This window comes from Mesocricetus auratus, unplaced genomic scaffold, assembly GCF_017639785.1.
Source record: "Mesocricetus auratus isolate SY011 unplaced genomic scaffold, BCM_Maur_2.0 Super-Scaffold_100024, whole genome shotgun sequence".
In the NCBI taxonomy this organism is placed as follows: domain Eukaryota; kingdom Metazoa; phylum Chordata; class Mammalia; order Rodentia; family Cricetidae; genus Mesocricetus; species Mesocricetus auratus.
In genome coordinates, this window is record NW_024429205.1 from 737,324 (window position 1) to 755,198 (window position 17,875).

Here is a 17,875-nt window from a genome sequence, read left to right on the forward strand (position 1 = left end):
TCCATAACCAGAATAAATATCTACTCCAGTAAGGACAAAGCATTGTCCTTTCTACTGAAGAAGTGGTCCAATGTAGTCAATCAACCTGCTACCAGGTTGCTGGCTAGTCACCTTGGGAATGGTGCCTTATATGGGATCTGACACTGAGTAGCTGTAGCCATGTCAGCGTTGGTGAGTTCCTGTTATTGAGCTCAGTATAACCCTGATCTTTGCCACCAAGGCCACTTTGTTTATGGGCCCACTGGGCATTGACTACAATGGCTAGGAAAAGAGGCTGACTGTCCACAGAGCAAGTCATCTTATCTACTTTGCTACTGAACTCCTCTATTGAAATCATCTTTTGATGAGCATTTACATGGAACACAAGTATCTTCACATCCTTTGCCCTTTGGAGAGATCGATCCACATATTTCTTCCCCAGGAGTCTTTCTCACCAATTTTTCAATCATGTTCTTTCCAAGTCCCTGACCATCTCAGCCAGTCCATTGTCTGCAGCCCATGAATCTGTGAACAGTCACACATCTGACCATTTTTCCTACCAAAAAACTGTATGGCCATGTGTACTGCCTGACGTTTTGCACACTGAAGATTTCCCTACACCAGTATCTTTCAGGGCTTCCCAGAAAGGGGTTGTAAAGATGTCCACCTCTGGGTGGTGCCTGCATAACATGCGGAACCATCAGTAAACCAGGCCCTGGTCTTGTCTTCTCAATCACCCAATCATCATACCCCCTGAGGCTGTAGATGCACGCTTGGCAACAAACAGCATATTAACAGAAGACAAAACCATAGGCATTTAAATGGGTAACTTCTTCATGTAACTTGATTGTGCCTTTTTGTTTTGTTTTATTTTGTTTTTACTTTTTGAGACAGGGTGTGTTAGGATTTCTCTGTAATAGCCCTGGCTGTCCTGGAACTCTCTTTGTAGACCAGGCTGGCCTCAAACCCACAGAGATCTTCCTGTCTCTGTCTCTGCTTCTTGAGTGCTGGGATTAAAGACATGCGCCACCACCACCTAACCTCTTACTTGTGCTTTTAAGACCTACTCGGTCCCAATCACATGTATACCACTTCCATTTGATAATAGATTGCTGGTGTGCACATTCCACTTTATGACTGGCTGGGTCAGATAACACCCAGCTTATGATGGACAGGCAGTTCAGATCACGTGGTAACTTGGTGACCCATTGTCAAACGTTCAATTTCCAGTAAGGCCGAGGGCTGTCTTTCAAAGGGAGAATAATTGTCTGCAAAGGCTCCAAATAGCATCCTTATCTGCTACTAACACCTTGAGTAACATCAAGTCTGCTGGATCATGTGGTCCAAGTGGTAGAGCAGCCTGCACAGCAGCCTGGACCTGTTAAAGAGCCCTCTCCTGTTCCAGGCCCCATGCAAAGCTAGCAGCTTTCCTAGTCACTTGGTATACGAGCAGGAGTAACACAGCCAAGGGAGGAATGTGCTGTCTCCAGAATCCAGATAGGCCCACTAAATGTTGTGCTTCTTTCTTGGTGGTGGGAGCGGCTAGGTGCAGTGACTTATCCTTCACCTTAGAAGGAATACGTCTGCAGGCCCCACACCACGGGACTCCTAAGAATTGCACTGAGTAGAAGGCCCTTGAAGTTTGGTTGGATTTATTCCCCCATCCTCTGATACACATATGAGTTACCAGTGAGTTCAAAGTGGTTGCTATCTCCTGTTCACTTGGCCCAATCAGCATAAGATTATTCATAGTTATGACACAGGGCTGGAGAGTCAATGCATTCTTGAGGTAAAACTGTAAAGGTAAAGTGCTGGCCTTGTCAATGAAAGCAAATTCCCTTTGGTGGTCCTTATGGACAGATACACAGAAAAATGCATCAGTATGTACCAGATGTGTTGATCTACTCAAGGAAGGACACCACATCTGCTACAGCAGCTGTAACTGGAGTCACTACTTGGCTGAGTTTCAGTAGTCAACTGTCACGCTTCATGACCCATCTGTCTTCTGCACCGGCCACAGAGGAGAGTTAAAGGGAGACACGGTGGGAACTTCGACCCCTGCATCTTTCAAGTCCTTCATGGTGGCACTGAGTTTCATAATTCTTTTGTTTTATTTTTCAAGACAAGGTTTCTCTGTGTGGCTTTCCTGGAACTCACTTTGTAGACCAAGCTGACTTCAAACTCTCAGACATAACACCTACCTCTGTCTCTGGAGTGCTGGGATCACCGCTACCACAACCAGCTTAATTTTGTAACCCTTTCATGGAAGTGATACTGTCTTTGATTCGCTATTTTCTCTAATAGAGGCAACTCCAGCGCCTTCCACTGGCCTTTCCAACCGTAACAGCCCTCACTCCACAGGTCAGGGAACAGTGTGGGAATTCTGCCAATTTATATCTATCCCAATTATACATCCTGGGACTGGGGAAATAACCACAGGATGAGTTTGGGAACCCACTGACCCTACTGTGAGTCAGACTTCAGCCAAAACTGTTTATCATCTGAACTCCATAAACACCTACTGTAACTGTAGGGTCACAATGTTTCTTGGAATCTTCCAGAATCAGGGTTAATTCAGAGTAGCATCCAATCATTCCCAAAAAGTTGTTTTTTTTTCCTTTCCTCCACTATACATTTACCTTCATGAAAGGTGGATCCCGACGTCACAATTAAACCCTTTTTAAAGACAAAGCATCCCAAAGCTTTGGAATGCACTGGGCAGTGGTGGCAGATGCCTTTAATCCCAGCACTTGGGAGGCAAAGGCAGGTGGATCTCTGTGACGTTGGGTGGTGGTGGCGCACGCCTTTAATCCCAACACTCGAGAGGCAGAGGCAGGTGGATCTCTGTGAGTTCAAGACCAAGCCTGGTCTACTGAGTGATTTCCAGGACAGGCTCCAAAACAATACAGAGAAACCCTGTCTCAAAAAAAAAAAAAGGTTTAATTGTGGTGTGTGTGTGTGTGAGTGTGTGTGAATGTGCATGAAGGCAGTTGCCTGATGTCAGATTCTCTGGAGCCAGAGTCAAAACAGTTGCACTAAATAGCATGCATTCTGAGAAGCGAATTCAGGTCCTCTGGAAGAGCAGAAAGCGCTCTTAACCATGGAGTCATTCTTTTGGCCTGTGTTTTCACTTTTTAGTGCTCATTGATTGCTCTACATTTTCTTTTCTTTTCATTTTTTCTTGAGATGTTGGAAATCAAACTCAGGATCTCAAGCATGCAACACAGACGCTTTAACTCACAGTTGTGTTATCAGCCCAGGAAACAGTTTTCTCTTTCTTTTAGAAACAAGGTCTTCTGTCCTACCCAAGTGGGTGTCAAATTCCTGGGCTCAGGTGACCTTTCAGCCCCAGTCTCCTGGTAGAATACTGCAGGTGTATGTCATCACACCCAGCTTTCAGGAAATAAATTTTACTTATTAATGACAGAGAAAGGTAGGGGATAATTTTATTACAGGAACAGTTCTTAGTTGTATCATGTGGCCATCTTATTACCACAGTCAAGCCTACAAACAGGAGCTCATCCCCAGTTGACCACTAGCCATGAGCAGCAGGTCAGAAGATAGCACACTTTCGTAACAGTTGTGCCTCAGAGCTGGTACCAGCCCAACACAGTAGTAGTTGTAGAAAGCAGGCCCAGGACTCTGAGCTTTCATCAGACTAACAACTCCACAGGCTCACAGGCCCCGAGTTCCTGGGTGGAGGGAGAAAGCAAACACGAGGCTTTATGGCTTGGCCTATACTACCTCCCGCAGAGACTGAACTCTGTTGTTTATCGCTGAAAGCGAACTTCATCTCCATGGGCAAAGGGACATCTCAAGACCAGCCTATCAGTGGCACTCGGGTGAGTCCGTTTCACATAAAACCGAGGGGTAGAAGAGGTATTTCAGGTGGTACTCTGTCCCTACGAGGCATTCTGCAAGCTCCTTATCACACTGGCACAGGAGTTCTTGGCATTTGTTCTCTGCGGGCCCTGGAAGAAGTAGGGAAACTGAGGTTAGAGCAGAGACGTACAGACACAGAATAAATGCCAGGGATGTCAGTAAGTCTGGAGCCAGAACAGGTCATAATTTGCACTTATGTGATACTTGATAGCTTTCCAATAACCTTCCATGGATAAGACCACTCCAAGAGGCAGCAATGACAGCCAGCTCTACCCAAGAAAGTAACTTGGCTTGTCAAATGGACGAACTCCTGGCTTCTCTTCTTTGTCAATACTACCCTGTGTCACTTAGGAATCCATTCAGGTAAGACTGGGTGCCTGGCAACTATCAGGCCTAGGTTTGCATTTCTTGTCTTAACCTGTGACCTTGTCTAACCTTTATGTCAGGAGCACTGCTGAGGGCAAGTACTGGCCTAGCATGAATGAAGCCCTAGCTAGATTCTGTTCCTGCCACCACCAAAAAAAGTCAAAAGTAAGTAAATAGAATGAGATCATTGCTGGTGGTGCACGCCCTTAATCCCAGCACTCGGGAGGCAGAGGCAGGCAGATCTCTGAGTTTGAAACCAGCCTGGTCTACAGAACGAGTTCCAGGACAGCCTCCAAAACAATGCAGAGAAACCCTGTCTCGAAAAACCAAACTGGCAGCATGAAGCATAACTCTAGGTTCTATCTCCAGCACCAAAACTGACATGGTGGCACACTCATGTGATCCCAACACTTGAAAGGTGGAGGCAGGGCCGGGCGTTGGTGGCGCACGCCTTTAATCCCAGCACTCGGGAGGCAGAGGCAGGCGGATCTCTGTGAGTTCTAGGCCAGCCTGGTCTACAAGAGCTAGTTCCAGGACAGCCTCCAAAACAATACAGAGAAACCCTGTCTCGAAAAACCAAAAAAAAAAAAAAAAAAAAAAAAAAAGAAAGGTGGAGGCAGGATCTGAAAGTCAAGGTGACCTTGACTACCTAACAAATTTGAAGCCCGATTGACTTCAAACTCACTATGTAGCCGAAGCTGACCTCAAATTCAAAGCAATCTTTCTGCCTCAGCTTCCCAAGTCCTGGGATTACAGGTGTGTACCACCATGCCTCACTTCCCGTGCATTTCATTATGCACATAACAAGACATGGTAAAGCACACCTGTAATTCCAGCATGTGGAAAGTGGAGCAAAGACCAGAGGATCAGGAATTGAAGGCCATCCTTAGCTACATAGTGAGACACTGGGCAGTAGCTTGAACACATTTGAGACCTCAAAGCCCGTCTCCGCATTGACACACTTCCCCCAACAAGGCCACACCCACTCCAACAAAACCACGGAGCCACAGATACCTGGGATGTGTTGTCCCATGTTTTACTTGCCAGGAACTGAAAGGCTGCTGTGTGGGCCAGGGAGAGACTATAACTGTTCAAGCAAGACCTTGGCGTCACCCATGATGCTGGTTTTGCATGCATGGAAAATTTAAGAGTTAGAGAGTCATGAAGACATCTACTTGGATTTCAAAAGAAAGTCAGGAAGTCAGACAGGGTGGGGTAGGGCCATCAGCACTATAATCGGCCCTGAAGGTCATTTGTGAAGATGCAAGGAAGCGGCCGTGGAGAAGAAAGGATGTTGGAGATGACAGGACCGTGCACTATCCACAGCAGAAAGCTGCAGACAAGAGGGGGTCATGCCAGAGAGGCCAAGTGGGCTGTAAATAGCAAGGTTCTGGGAAAGAGTTACCAAGCTCACAGCAGGACACCTTGTGCCGCCAAGGCTAGACAAACACAAAACAAAAACAAAAACAAACAAAAAACCCACAGACGTTTGTGTTTATACAGTGTGGTGGCTCACATCTTTAATCCCAGCACTTGGGAGGCAGAGGCAGGTTGATCTATGTGAGTTCAAGACCAGCCTGGTCTACAGGGTGAGTTCCAGGAAAGTTAGGGTTGCATAGAGACACTGTCAAAAAAAAAAAAAGGTGCTTGCTCTGCTGTTTTTGTGTTGCTTCCATCTGACCTTTCCCTGTTTTATTTTGTTTTCAAGAGAGGGTTTCTCTATGTAACAGTTCTGGCTGCCCTGGAACCTTGTTGTGAAAACAAAACAAAAACACACACCAAAAAAACAAAGAAAAAAAAGGAAGGAAGGAAGGAAGGTAGGAAGGAAAGAAGGAAGGAAGGAAGGAAGGAAGGAAGGAAGGAAGGAAGGAAGGAAGGAAGGAAGGAAGGAAGGCAGGCAGGCAAGCAGGCTGAGCAAACCAGGGGAAGCAAGCCAGTACACAGCTCCCCTCCATGGCCTCTGCATCAGCTCCTGCCTCCAGGTTTTTTGACCTGTTTTAGTGCTGGTCCTGGCTTCCTTCAGTGATGAAGTGATGTGGAAATGTAAGTCAAATGACCCCTTTCCTCCCCAAGTTGCTTTGGTGATAATATTTCATCATAGCAACAGTAGTAACTTTAATCAAGACAGTTAGCTTGACTGAGGAGATAGGTCAGTGGTTAAGAACACTGGCTACTCTTCTGAAGGCCTGAGTTCAATTCCCAGTAATCACATGGTGGCTCACAACCATCTGTAATGAGATCTGGTGCCCTCTTCTGGCCATGCATGCAGACAGAACACTGTACTAAATAAATCTTTTTTTTTTTTTTCCTACCGAGACAGGGAGTCTCTGTGTAGCTTTGTAGACTAGACTGGCCTCAAACAGAGATCCTCCTGCCTCTGCCTCCCGACTACTGGGATTAAAGGTATGTGCCACCACTGGCTGGCTAAATAAATAAATCTTAAAAAAAAAAAATCAGTGGTTAAGAGCACTGGCTGTTTCTCCAGCAGACCTGGGTTCAACTCCCAGCACCTACATGGCAGCTCACAACTGTCTGTAATTCCAGTTCCAGGGGATCAAACATCCTCACACAAACATACATACAGGCAAAGTACCAATGCATATGGAAAAAAAACTTATAAATCGGGTTGTAGTGGCACATGCCTTTAATTCCAGCACTTGGGAAGCAGAGGCAGGCAGGTCTTTGTGAGTTTGAGACCAGCCTGGTCTACAGAATGAATTCCAGGACAGGCTCCAAAGCTACAGAGAAACCCTGCCTCAAAAAAACAAAAAACAGAAAGGAAAAAAAAAAGACAGCTTATTAACTAATTAGGTGGTAAGTAATTATTGAAACAAATTAGTTAAATTGAGTACATTCACAAAGTTAGTATTTACTTCTACAACATTTTTATCACCCCAAAGAAACTTTGTACACTTTAAACAGCCCGAGGTCGCTTCCCCACTTCTGATCCTCTGAGTAATCCCACAGCTCTTCAGTCTGCAATGATTTACTACTTCATACACACGGAACCACCTGGTTACTGTCACTCTTCATGTTCTCAAGGTTTACTACATCCATGTTACAGTAGGTACAGTGCTTCTCCTGTTTAGTTTTTTCATATGGGAGTTAGAGAGAAGGCTGGGACCTGAGTTCAATTCCCAGCACCCACCAGCTCATAACAGTCCCTAACGTGGTCTCAGTATCTGAAGCCCTCTCCTGACTTCTGTGGGCACCAGGCACAGCAATACAAGCAGGCAAAACACCTATATATATATATATATACAAATAAAATAAATCTCTCTCTTTTTTAAAAGCATTCAGGGCTGGGCGTTGGTGGCACACGCCTTTAATCCCAGCACTCGGGAGGGAGAGGCAGGCGGATCTCTGTGAGTTCGAGGCCAGCCTGGTCTACAAAGTGAGTTCCAGGACAGCCTCCAAAACCACAGAGAAACCCTGTCTCGAAAAAACAAAAAAAAACAAAAACAAAAAAAAAAAAGCATTCAGGGACTAGTGAGAAGGCTCTGTGGGTAGAGGTGCTTGCTGCCAAGCCTGGCACCCTGAGCTTGATCCCCATGACCCACATGGTGGAAGAGAAGTGACTCCTGAAAGTTGTCCTCAGACTACACAAACTATGACATGTGCATTCATACACACAGGACAGAGAGAGGGAGGGACAAAGTTGAGAGAATAAACTAGAATCCTACGTTATTTCCAGTACTCATACAAACATAACAACTGTTTTTTTCAAAGTTTCTCATTTTTAAATTTGTTTTATTATATTTTTAACTTATTTTTTTGTGTGTGTTTGTGCATGTGTATCACAGAGGGATTACGGAGGTCAGGAGACAATTTACAGAAATCAGTTCTTTCTCTTAATATGTGGGTCCTGGGGATTAAACCCAATTTGTCAGGTTTGGTGGCCAACACATTTAACCACTAAGGCATCTGGTCAGCCCACAACTATGTTTTATTATTCCCATTTCACTGACTAGAAAAGTGAGGCTCAAAAGAATTACTTAGCCAAGGTCACAGAGCTGGGAAGGAGTCACCCAGTATTCCAACCTAGGCAAAGTCTTCTCCCTGGGCAAGAAAGACCTTCATCAGTAAGACAGGCTCATTGCTCTATGGCCTGAGCTCCAGGGAAATCTCTCTGCTGAAAGAATAAAAATTCAAGAACAAGGCCACTGGTGACCACTTGTAATCCCAGCAATCCAGAGACTCAGAAGTTTGGAAAGTTCAAGGCCAGTCAACCTGCACTAAGGTATGAGATGATTATCACAAAAACAAATAATATATAAAGGAAAAGGAAACCAGCTCCCATGGTTTAGACTTAAAGCTTGAGCTAGGCAGTAGTGGTGCACACTTTTAATCCCACCACTGGAGAGGTCAAGGCACGGGGTCTCTATGAGTTCAAGGCCAGCCTGGTCTAGATTGAGTTCCAGGACAGACAAGACTACACAGAAAAACCCTGTTTTGAAAAACCAAAAATATATATATATATAAATAAAAATAAATTAATTAAAGCCTGCTAGTAAATATTATTATAGGCTGAAATTTTTAAAATATCTTTGTCAGGCCCATAAATGGAAAAATAGGCCAAATCTGTAATTAAATAAACAACTATGTTCAGAATATCTCTAAATGGAATAACAGAATATTTTTGTTGAAAATGCATAACAGACACTTTGGATCTTTCTGTGTGGCTCAGGGAAAGAGCTTTGAAAACAAACACAGACTCCAACAGCCAAACATAGCGGTAACATTCCATGGACACCATTCCCCCATGGGTGTAACTGAGGAGAACATGAAAATTGAAGGGGAGAGTAGGAAACCTATAAGATCTATTTCCCCACAAAATAGTACTTCACACCTTTGCCTGTGCTAGTAGTTCAGGGACTTCGTCCTTCAGTTTCTTCAACACAAAATGAACAGGATACAGCTCAGTTGGAGTACAGTGCTTGCCTTGCATGTACAAAGCACGGAAAAAGGGATGTAACATTTCCATAATGATTCAACTTTACTCTTTAAAACAATTATTTTAGGCTGGAGAGATGGCTCAGGGGTTAAGAGCTTTGGCTGCTCTTCTAGAGGTCCTGAGTTCAATTCCCTGCAACCACACGGTGGCTCACAACCATCTATAGTGGGATCTGATGCCCTCTTCTGTCATGTAGGCATACGAGCAAGTAGAGCACTCGTATACATGAATATATAAATCTTTAAAGTTTAATTTTACATTTATTTATTTGGTGTTTGAAGGGATCATTTTCTTTAGTGGGGATGAGTTGGGGGGGGTGGATTCATCGAGCACACTTTGGTTTTTCATTCTGCTACTATGTGGAAGCCATGGGCCAAACTCAGGTCATCAGGCTTGGCAGCAAGCACCTTTACCCACTGAGCCCTCTGGCCCACCCCAACTGTACACAGCTAGCTCTGCCTTCCTTCTCTGGACACAGGGCAAAGAGCAGTGAGTATTAAACCCACTGTCTCATGATGTTCCTTTCTGCCCCAGAGCAGTCTCTAGAAACTGGGGTTTTAGTTAGGACACACACACACACACACACACACACACACACACACACACACAGAGAGCACATTCTGAACTCCTTTTCACTTTTGCAGCACTGAACTTTCCAGGGAAGGAAACTGCAGCTCAGATAGGTTGTCAACAGCTCAGTGTGATGCAGCCATCACCCATCCATCCAGGGTCATGTGATTTCCAACAAAGGTGCTGGTGTTATCCAAGAGAGGAGGAATGCCTCTCCAGCAAACAGTGCTGAGACAGTTGTATCACAGTATGGGAAAGAGTGAAGTCAGACCTACCCTACTCAAAGGGCATCACTGCCATCAATCTCAAACTCTTAGAAGGAAACAGACAGGCAAACCTTTGCTGTGCTGTGTTTCTCAGTGGATTCTTAAAGCATCAAGTCCATGGGCAACAAGAAAATAGCTGACCAGGATGTCAGACAAATGAAACATGTTTGTATCAAGGATGTTATCATGAAAAGGTGGCAATCCACAGAACAGAAGCTACAGTCGCAAGAAGGGTTGAGAATTTGAGACATTAAAAAAAAAAACCAGCAAAAAGACAATCCTATTGAAAGTTGCATGCAAGAGGCTCAGTGAGGAAACTGTCAAAATGGCCACTCCATTTGGGAGAAGGTTTTTGTTGTGGATAACAGAAACAGAATGTCTAGAGGCATCTGGAATAAGAGTCCAGACAGAGAGAAAAAAACAACAATCAACAAAACACTAACTTAGCCAGAGCTATCTGCGATGAAGGTGAGAGAGTGGGGGAGAAAAATGGAGATAACAAAAGGGAGAACAGTAGAGAACGGAGAAATAGAAAAGGAGAGAGGGCTAGAGAGAGATGACTCAGAGGTTAAGAGCACCGGCTGCACTTCCAGAGATTCCCAGCAACCACATGGTGACTCACAACCATCTCTAATGAGATCTGGTGCCCTCTTCTGGCCTGCCGGCGTACATGCAGGCAGAGCACTGTATACATAACAAATAAATCTTCAACAAAGAAAGGAAAAGGAGAGAGATTGGCGGGATGTAGGAGGAAAGTAGCAGCTAGGAGGGAGCCTGTAAGCTGGAGCCGGCCATTTAGGATAGGAGAAGAGGTGCGAAGGGCCAGGTGGGGCTCTGAGGTGTTTAATGGGTACTTGTGACTATGGACTGTTATCACGGGGTTTGATATGCTGACAGCTACCGTAAGTTTATGTACCTTTTGTCAGAGGCAAGGGAAGTGACTGATTTTGGTGGATAGAAAAGCTGTTTCACAAGTTCTTGCAGAATGCTGGCTTTTATCTAACCACCTGAAATCATCCTATGGTCCAGCTTGAGCTGGGTGGGCCAAGCCTGTTACTTCTGGACATATGGACTGTCTGAGACCTGTGTGAAATCCTCAAATGAGCACGTCTCCGAATGATACAAAGCAGCCAAGAAGCACATGAAAACATAATGTCGATGATTATTACAAAGAAAGCAAATGTAGCCGGGCAGTGGTGATGTGCACCTTTAGTCCCAGCACTCGGGAGGCAGAGGCAGGCGGATCTCTGTGAGTCTGAGTAAGTTCTAGGACAGCCAGGGCTACATAGAGAAACCCTGTCTTGAAAAAAAAAAAAGGAAGGAAGGAAGGAGAGAGAGAGAGAGAGAGAGAGAGAGAGAGAGAGAGAGAGAGAGAGAGAGAGAGAGAGAGAGAGAGAATGAGTGAATTGGGGCTGTGTGGCTCAATGGAGAGCGCTTGTTCAGCATGTTTGAGGCCCAGGTCTAATCCCTAGTACTGTCAAAAATAGAAAAAGAAAGAATGGGGAAAAGCCTGGTGCCTGCTTGATTTGCAGCTATCCAGACAACCGAATCTCACTGCCCCACCTCTACCCCTACCCATAGGCTGTAGATTACTCATTTGAAAGAAAACTAAATGGAAGGGCACCACTGAGCCCTAGTGCTGGCACCCCAGGCTCCCATAGCTGGACAAGTGCTCCACCCTGAGCTACACTCCAGATTACCCAGCGCCTTAAAGGCAAACATCTCACTTCTCCCTGGGTGGAGTGCGCATGTAACCCTAACAGTTGGCAGGCTGAGGCAGGAGAGGGGGAGCCTCAGCACGGGTGGGGGAGCTACGTCAGGAGCAGAGCCCTAGCCAGGGAAGCCATGTCCTCAACAGCTCAGAAGAAAAGGACAAATGCATAGTCTCACCAGCTCTATGGTTCACAGTTTTTCTTGAAGTTTCTTTTTGTTTGACTTTTGTCTCTGTTATTGTTGTTTCAGACAGGCTCTCAAATATGTGGTTCTTCCTGCAGGTTGGAGCATATTCTACAGTTTGGATACATCATGAGCTTGTCTACCCAGTTATTTACACCTAGTGTCATTTCTCTCCTTCTTTTTGTCCAGACACTGGAGAAATATGTGTATGTGTATTTCAGGGGCTTGGTGTGAAAAGTCACTCCTTACGTAACACTATCATGTGTGAAAGGTCACTCCTTAACACTGTCATGTGTCAGAGTCTCTCCTTAGGTAATATTATCATGTGTGAAAGGTCTCTCCTCAGGTAATACTGTCATGTGTGAGAGTCTCTCCTCAGGTAATACTGTCATGTGTGAGAGTCTCTCCTTAGGTAATATTATCATGTGGGAGAGGTCTCTCCTTAGGTAATATTATGTGTGAGAGGTCTCTCCTTAGGTAATATTATCATGTGGGAGAGGTCTCTCTTTAGGTAATATTATCAGGTGGTCTATGGAGAATGGGAAGCAGTAGTACCTCTTACTACGAGGGCACAGCAACCATTTGGATCTTGCCCAGGGGACACTTGGGGAAGTCACAGTACATGGCGTGGGGCACTCACCACACTGGACGCTGTGGTTGATGCATTTCCATGGGTAGAGGTCTATCTTGGGGCTGCAGCCAGCCTCCCGAGCGTGAAAGTAGCAGCAGTCATGACGATGGCAGCACCTGGGTTAGCAGAGTCGGCAGGTCAATAGCTGCATGAAAGAGGGAACTCTATTGCCCTCCCTATCTGATCACGGCTGGGCTAACAAAGATCCTCAAGGAGCTAGTGTCCTCTGATGGACATGCTGTCCCTCACAATACCAATCCTGAGGATTCTACCTGCCTTACTCCTTGACCATACCTGGACCTACCCTCACCTGCAATTCCCACTCCCAGGAAGCCTCCCCTGAAGCTTACCTGGAGCTGCCACTTCCTCTGGACTCCCAGAATCCCTCTGGATACCCCACATCCCTTAGCACGCTTCACATAGCTGATCTGCCTCCCCAAAGGCAGGGTTGGAGTTGACTGGTGAATCCTTAGCCAAGTGACCCTGAGCTTCCTGTCCTTCCTGAGTCCAGGTTGTACCTTCTGCCTGGACAACCCAATGGCCTTCTTTGCCATTAGGTCTGGCCCCAGGCATCAGATTCCACCCAGAAGTGGTCATTCCTCCTTCTTTCCCCTCAGGCTAGGAATATCTCTTGTCATAAAACCATTTCCCCTTCATTTAAGCAGATTATGAGTTCTCACTATAAACCTCATACCACTTGTCCTCTAAGACTGGAACTGGGGACCCTATCATTTCTTTTTCTCACAGTGTACCCCAGGACCAGTCACCCTGCCATATAATAGACCATCGGTAAACATTTATCGTCGGACAGTTCCCTGAAAGCCCCCACACCTGCCCTGTACCTGTCAACACTTGGGTAAGGATCCACCAGTCAACTGCAACCCTGCCCTTGGGAAGGCAGATCAGCTACGTGGCGCGTGCTAAGGGGTGTGGGGTATCCAGAGGGACTCTGGGAGTCCAGAGGAAGTGGCAGCCCCAGGTAAGCTTCAGGGGAGGCTTCCTGGGAGTGGGAATTGCAGAGACAACTGTGAAGACGGTGTACGAATCAGAGTGGAGGAATGCATAGCTGTCATCAGATGCACCCAAGGTTTAGAGGCAGGCCAGGAGTTTCTGTCTCCAGAGGGGAGGGTCAGCCACTTCTCCACTGCATGCTTCATTAGCTTTGTGGCTGCTGTCTGAGTCTCTGGGAGCCCTAGGGTCTTCATTATCAAGTGGGAACGAGCACCATGCTGCAGCTGCTTTTTGAGCAGAGTCATGATGCTGAATAGAATGTCCCAGAAAGAACTCGGCTCTCATCGTGCTCTGTGCTGGCCCAATAAATGATTTGATGGTTCTGTGGCTTGATTTCCTTATCTCTGAAATGGGACTCTTAAAGGATTCTCAGAGATCCACAAACTGTACAATAGTCTAGACAGCTTCATGTTATTACTAGGCGATGTCATCAGCCCACAACCAAGGTAAAGGTTAGCTGGTACCAAGATGTCTCCCCACTGAGCCAGGAACCCCTCTATATGTAGGGTAATACTAGGTCCTAGGATCTTCCTGGTCAAACCCGACTTGAGTTTGGGGTTTTTCCTCATAGGCCTTGGTTGTCCTAGAAGTTGGGAGATCTTGTACTCTGGGCCCCAGTGTACACTCACCAGTCAATGGCATCACGTGGCTTTCCATGGCCACCCAGGCCACAGTGACAGCCATAGTTCATATAGGCGATCGGTGATCGAGGACCAACGCAATTCAAGGTCCCTGCCAGTTCCAGGAGCCCACGCTTGTACACATGTGACTTCCTGGTTGCTGAGGGGTAAACAAAGGTCATAGGTTTAAGGTCAGCGCTTCCCTATCCCCAGTGGAGGGCACTAGCCTGTGAAGGATCTAGATGTTTCAATTGTCTGGTTTGATCTCCCTGTCTAGGTGTGTGCCCTTGGACAAATTACCCATCTGTCTGGGCTTTCATTTCCTCATTTGCATAGTACAGGATAAAGTGGCATCGATTCCCAGAATTAAGTTAGACAAGACATTCATGGCACCCTGTACATCACGAATTCGATTACAATCCAGATCTTGAAGGCAGTGTGAGTAGAAAATTGAGTTGTAGACCGTAGTGTAGACGAGGTCACACCCCTGGATTTTGCACAGGCTGGTCTCTTTCCCTGGAATGCCCTGAATCTCATGGCTCTCCCCCTATCAACTTCAGACGCAGTCGGACAATAAGCTGGGCGTTAACTATTTCTCGGGCTAGGTGCTTGTTTGTCGTAAGAGATGAAGCTGAGCAGCGCCCTTGCACAAAGGAGGGTTCCTCTGGGGGTTCCTAGACTCTGAGCCTCTCGACTCTCCCCTAAGACTTCAGGACCCTATGTATCCACTTTTATTTTCACCTCGAGGTTAGCTTCCTTCCTTCCCGGCCATTTCTCCGGGTCCTGGTGGGCCTCTGGCGCCTGTGGCGCTCAACAGGTGTAACCAAAACCCTGCATTTAAAAGACAAGAAAGGAGACCAGCTGGGAAAGGTGGCCTCCACGCTCCCACAGCCCACAGCACCGGAGCTGACGCCGCTGGTGGTTTTTCACCTGTGTGTGGTGACAACAAGGAAGGGGGACTGCAACCGGCAGGCCCGGGGGACGCTGGCAAGAGAGCAGGACCCAACTCCCAAGTCTGTTTGCCGAGTGACTGCAGCCACCCCATCTCCTTCCCCCCACTCCAGGGTGTGAGACAGCCTGGCCCTGGGCTGCTGTGACTTTCGTCTGTCACTTAGAACGTGTTCCCATCAGAATGACCTGTTTGATGACACCACAATAAGCTTAAATCCAATCATGTTTTCCTTCAAGTGCCACACTCGAGGCTGGGAGGGGGTTCTAAAGGTGGCTCAGGAGAGAAGAAAACTGATTTAGAGAAACCGGGGCTCTAACTCAGACGGTAGAGTGCTTGCCAGACACACACTGGGCTTCCATCTCCAGCATCGTACAAAAAAGACATGGTAGCCTCTGCCTGTATCCGCAGCACTTCAAGGTAGAGGCAGGAAGATTCAGAAGTAAGCGTTATCCTTGCCACATCTAGATAGAAGTTTGAGGCCAGCCTAGGCTACACTTTCCTTTCTGGATGATAAGCCTTCCCTCTTCCAACAGCTCACACACTTGCCTTGAGCTTCTGTGGTCCCCATGGATTTGGGGTAAAGCTCTCAGCTCCACTGTACCCCAAGTCCCTGTGGAGATCCAAAGCTTGACCCCCCCAAGCCTTCCTACCGCTCCAGAGCCCAGCTGTCCCTCCAGTCAAGCAGATGCCACTACCGCTCCTGCCTTCTCTTCAGCCAACTCGCCACAGTCTCTTTCTACAAGTGGGAAAGGTGGCCTTTATTCTATAAGTGCTGCCTGCTCATTGGGGTGCCCTTCTAGCTTGGTGCTTATCCGGAACAGGTCTCTGACTCACATAGCTCTCAATACCCTGGCACACAGAAAGGCTTCTAGGAAAGGTCTGCTGACCTCAGGAGCCACCAAGCCCAGGTGAGACACTCCTAACCTAACCACTCCCAACATGGTACCCTGAAACCATCTGCACAGCTCCCCCCACTCCATCCCAACCTCTCTCTGCTATCACAGAGGCTGGAACAGCCCATCAAGGGCCCAGGCCAGGAACAGACAGCAGCACTGTGTTTGGAACCAAAGAAAACACTCCCTTTGTGCCAACATAGGTGGGGCAGGTCAGGCTGAGGTCTGTTTGCTCTGTCTACCTGTGGGCAGCTTCCACTGGCAGTGCCAGGACCCATGGGGCATTGTACAAGCGCAAGGACTCGATGCTGGTGTACACCCAGTGTGAGTCGTCCTGATCGGTGTTACCCAGTGGTGCTGCTTGGAGCAGCTGTGGCATCTGCGATGTTCATCTGGGTGATTTTGTTCCGGAGCAGAAACTTCACACCTGCACCTGAGTACTCAGGTAAGGCCAGGGCTGGTTCTGTGCCTGTCTGTCTTACTGTACACCACCTAGGACTAGGGGGTTACCAAGAGAAACCCCACCCCCAGGAGCCTAATTCCTGTCCCTAATCCTTCCACTCACAGGGTCCTGCCTGGAAGTCTTACCTCAGACCCTATAGGCAAGAGAAGTGATTGACAGTGCTGAGGGCTCAAGCCCCGGGGCTGGGAGCTCCAGGCTGCTGGAGAGGACCACAGTAACAATTGTGGATTATGGAGGGAGGACTCTGATATCCCACACCCACTGAGTTCCTGAATGGAAAGCCTGAGTGGAGGGCCTTGGAAGGAATCAGAGACAGGGCTCCTGAGTGTCTGGGAAGGTGGATGTGGGGGGCATCTGAAGACAGGACTGGGGATTTTAAAGCTTCTGGCACTGTAAGGGTTGTCGAGTTGCTGGCGGTGAGAAAAAAATGAGGAGGTATGGAATCTGACCCAGGCTGAAGGAAGCCGGTCATCACTCACCCTCCCTGGTCACTCACCTGCGATGAGTTGGGGTCCAGGCCCTAGCAGCAGCAGTAGCAGCAGCAGCAGCATATTGGCTTGCACAGAGGTAGCCTACACATAGGAGAGTGGCTGGCGCGGGACTGACCAGAAGGGTTAATATATTCACCGCTCCTGCGGACCCTTACCTCCAACCCCGCCCCCTACCGCACCTTCTCTCCGTGGGGCGGAGTCAAACAGGAGTGGTCCATCACCTGGAGCCACGGGAGAGTGTCTGTCCCTGACTTCTGCAGCTTGGTCCCCAAAAGGGATCCAGACAGCAAACGGAGTTCTAAGGCCAAAAGGGGGTCAGGTCCAGGGATACCTCCGTGGAGTAAAAGATGCTGTGTTGATGTTGAAGGCCACCGGCAATGCTAATTTAGTGTTTTACAATGCAAGCAGTCATGCTCCTGTGGGGCAGTTGCAATTAACACTCTACAGTCTACTCACCCGATACCACCACCACGAAGTGAGAAACTGAGGTTGTCAAAGGTTGCCCAAAGTCATGCAGCCGTTTCTGGTAAAAGACAGGGCTGGAGCACTGGTGGCGGTGAACTGGGAAGCTAGGACAAAAGGATGTGGGGAATTCTGGACCAACCTGGACTACACAATGCAATCGTGGAGAGGAGGTGGGGGAGCAAGGAGCAATGAACGAAGAAAAACAGGACTGGAGGGGCAGCAGGCCACAGCAGCCGTGTCACACTGACTGTCTGTCCCATGCAGGTCTGCCTCAGGCGTCTGATGTGTTGGATGGTTTCCTTCTGGGGAAAGGGTTTAAGCAAGAAGGTGGACTCAACAGATATGCTATACTGAAAAGAAATAGTAATTAGCTACATTGCTTTTTAAGCCCCTGGTGCTAATACTACTCAATTAGGCTCCTTTATTTCTTTTTTTT

The 17,875-nt window shown here is 47.3% G+C and overlaps 1 protein-coding gene across 1 annotated transcript; it reads right to left on the reverse strand.

Annotated features, from left to right (window-relative positions):
- Positions 1-3,400: 3,400 nt before the first annotated feature.
- Positions 3,401-17,123, reverse strand: Pla2g10 (phospholipase A2 group X). Its single transcript, XM_005082029.3, has 4 exons — positions 16,980-17,123; positions 14,185-14,335; positions 12,554-12,660; positions 3,401-3,950 (listed from the first exon to the last, which is right to left on the reverse strand). Exons 1-4 carry the CDS (start codon positions 17,032-17,034, stop codon positions 3,808-3,810), a joined length of 456 nt encoding a protein of 151 aa, XP_005082086.1. The 5' UTR covers positions 17,035-17,123; the 3' UTR covers positions 3,401-3,807.
- Positions 17,124-17,875: the final 752 nt, after the last annotated feature.

Bases quoted from the DNA above. Each gene is read 5' to 3' on its own strand.
- Pla2g10 (XM_005082029.3), bottom strand. From the start codon at position 17,034: ATGCTGCTGCTGCTGCTACTGCTGCTGCTAGGGCCTGGACCCCAACTC. The intron at 12,661-14,184 runs GTGAGTGTACAC...CTGCTAACCCAG, and splicing joins CCACGTGATGCCATTGACTG to GTGCTGCCATCGTCATGACT. The intron at 3,951-12,553 runs GTGAGTGCCCCA...TACTTCTTCCAG, and splicing joins CAACCACAGCGTCCAGTGTG to GGCCCGCAGAGAACAAATGC.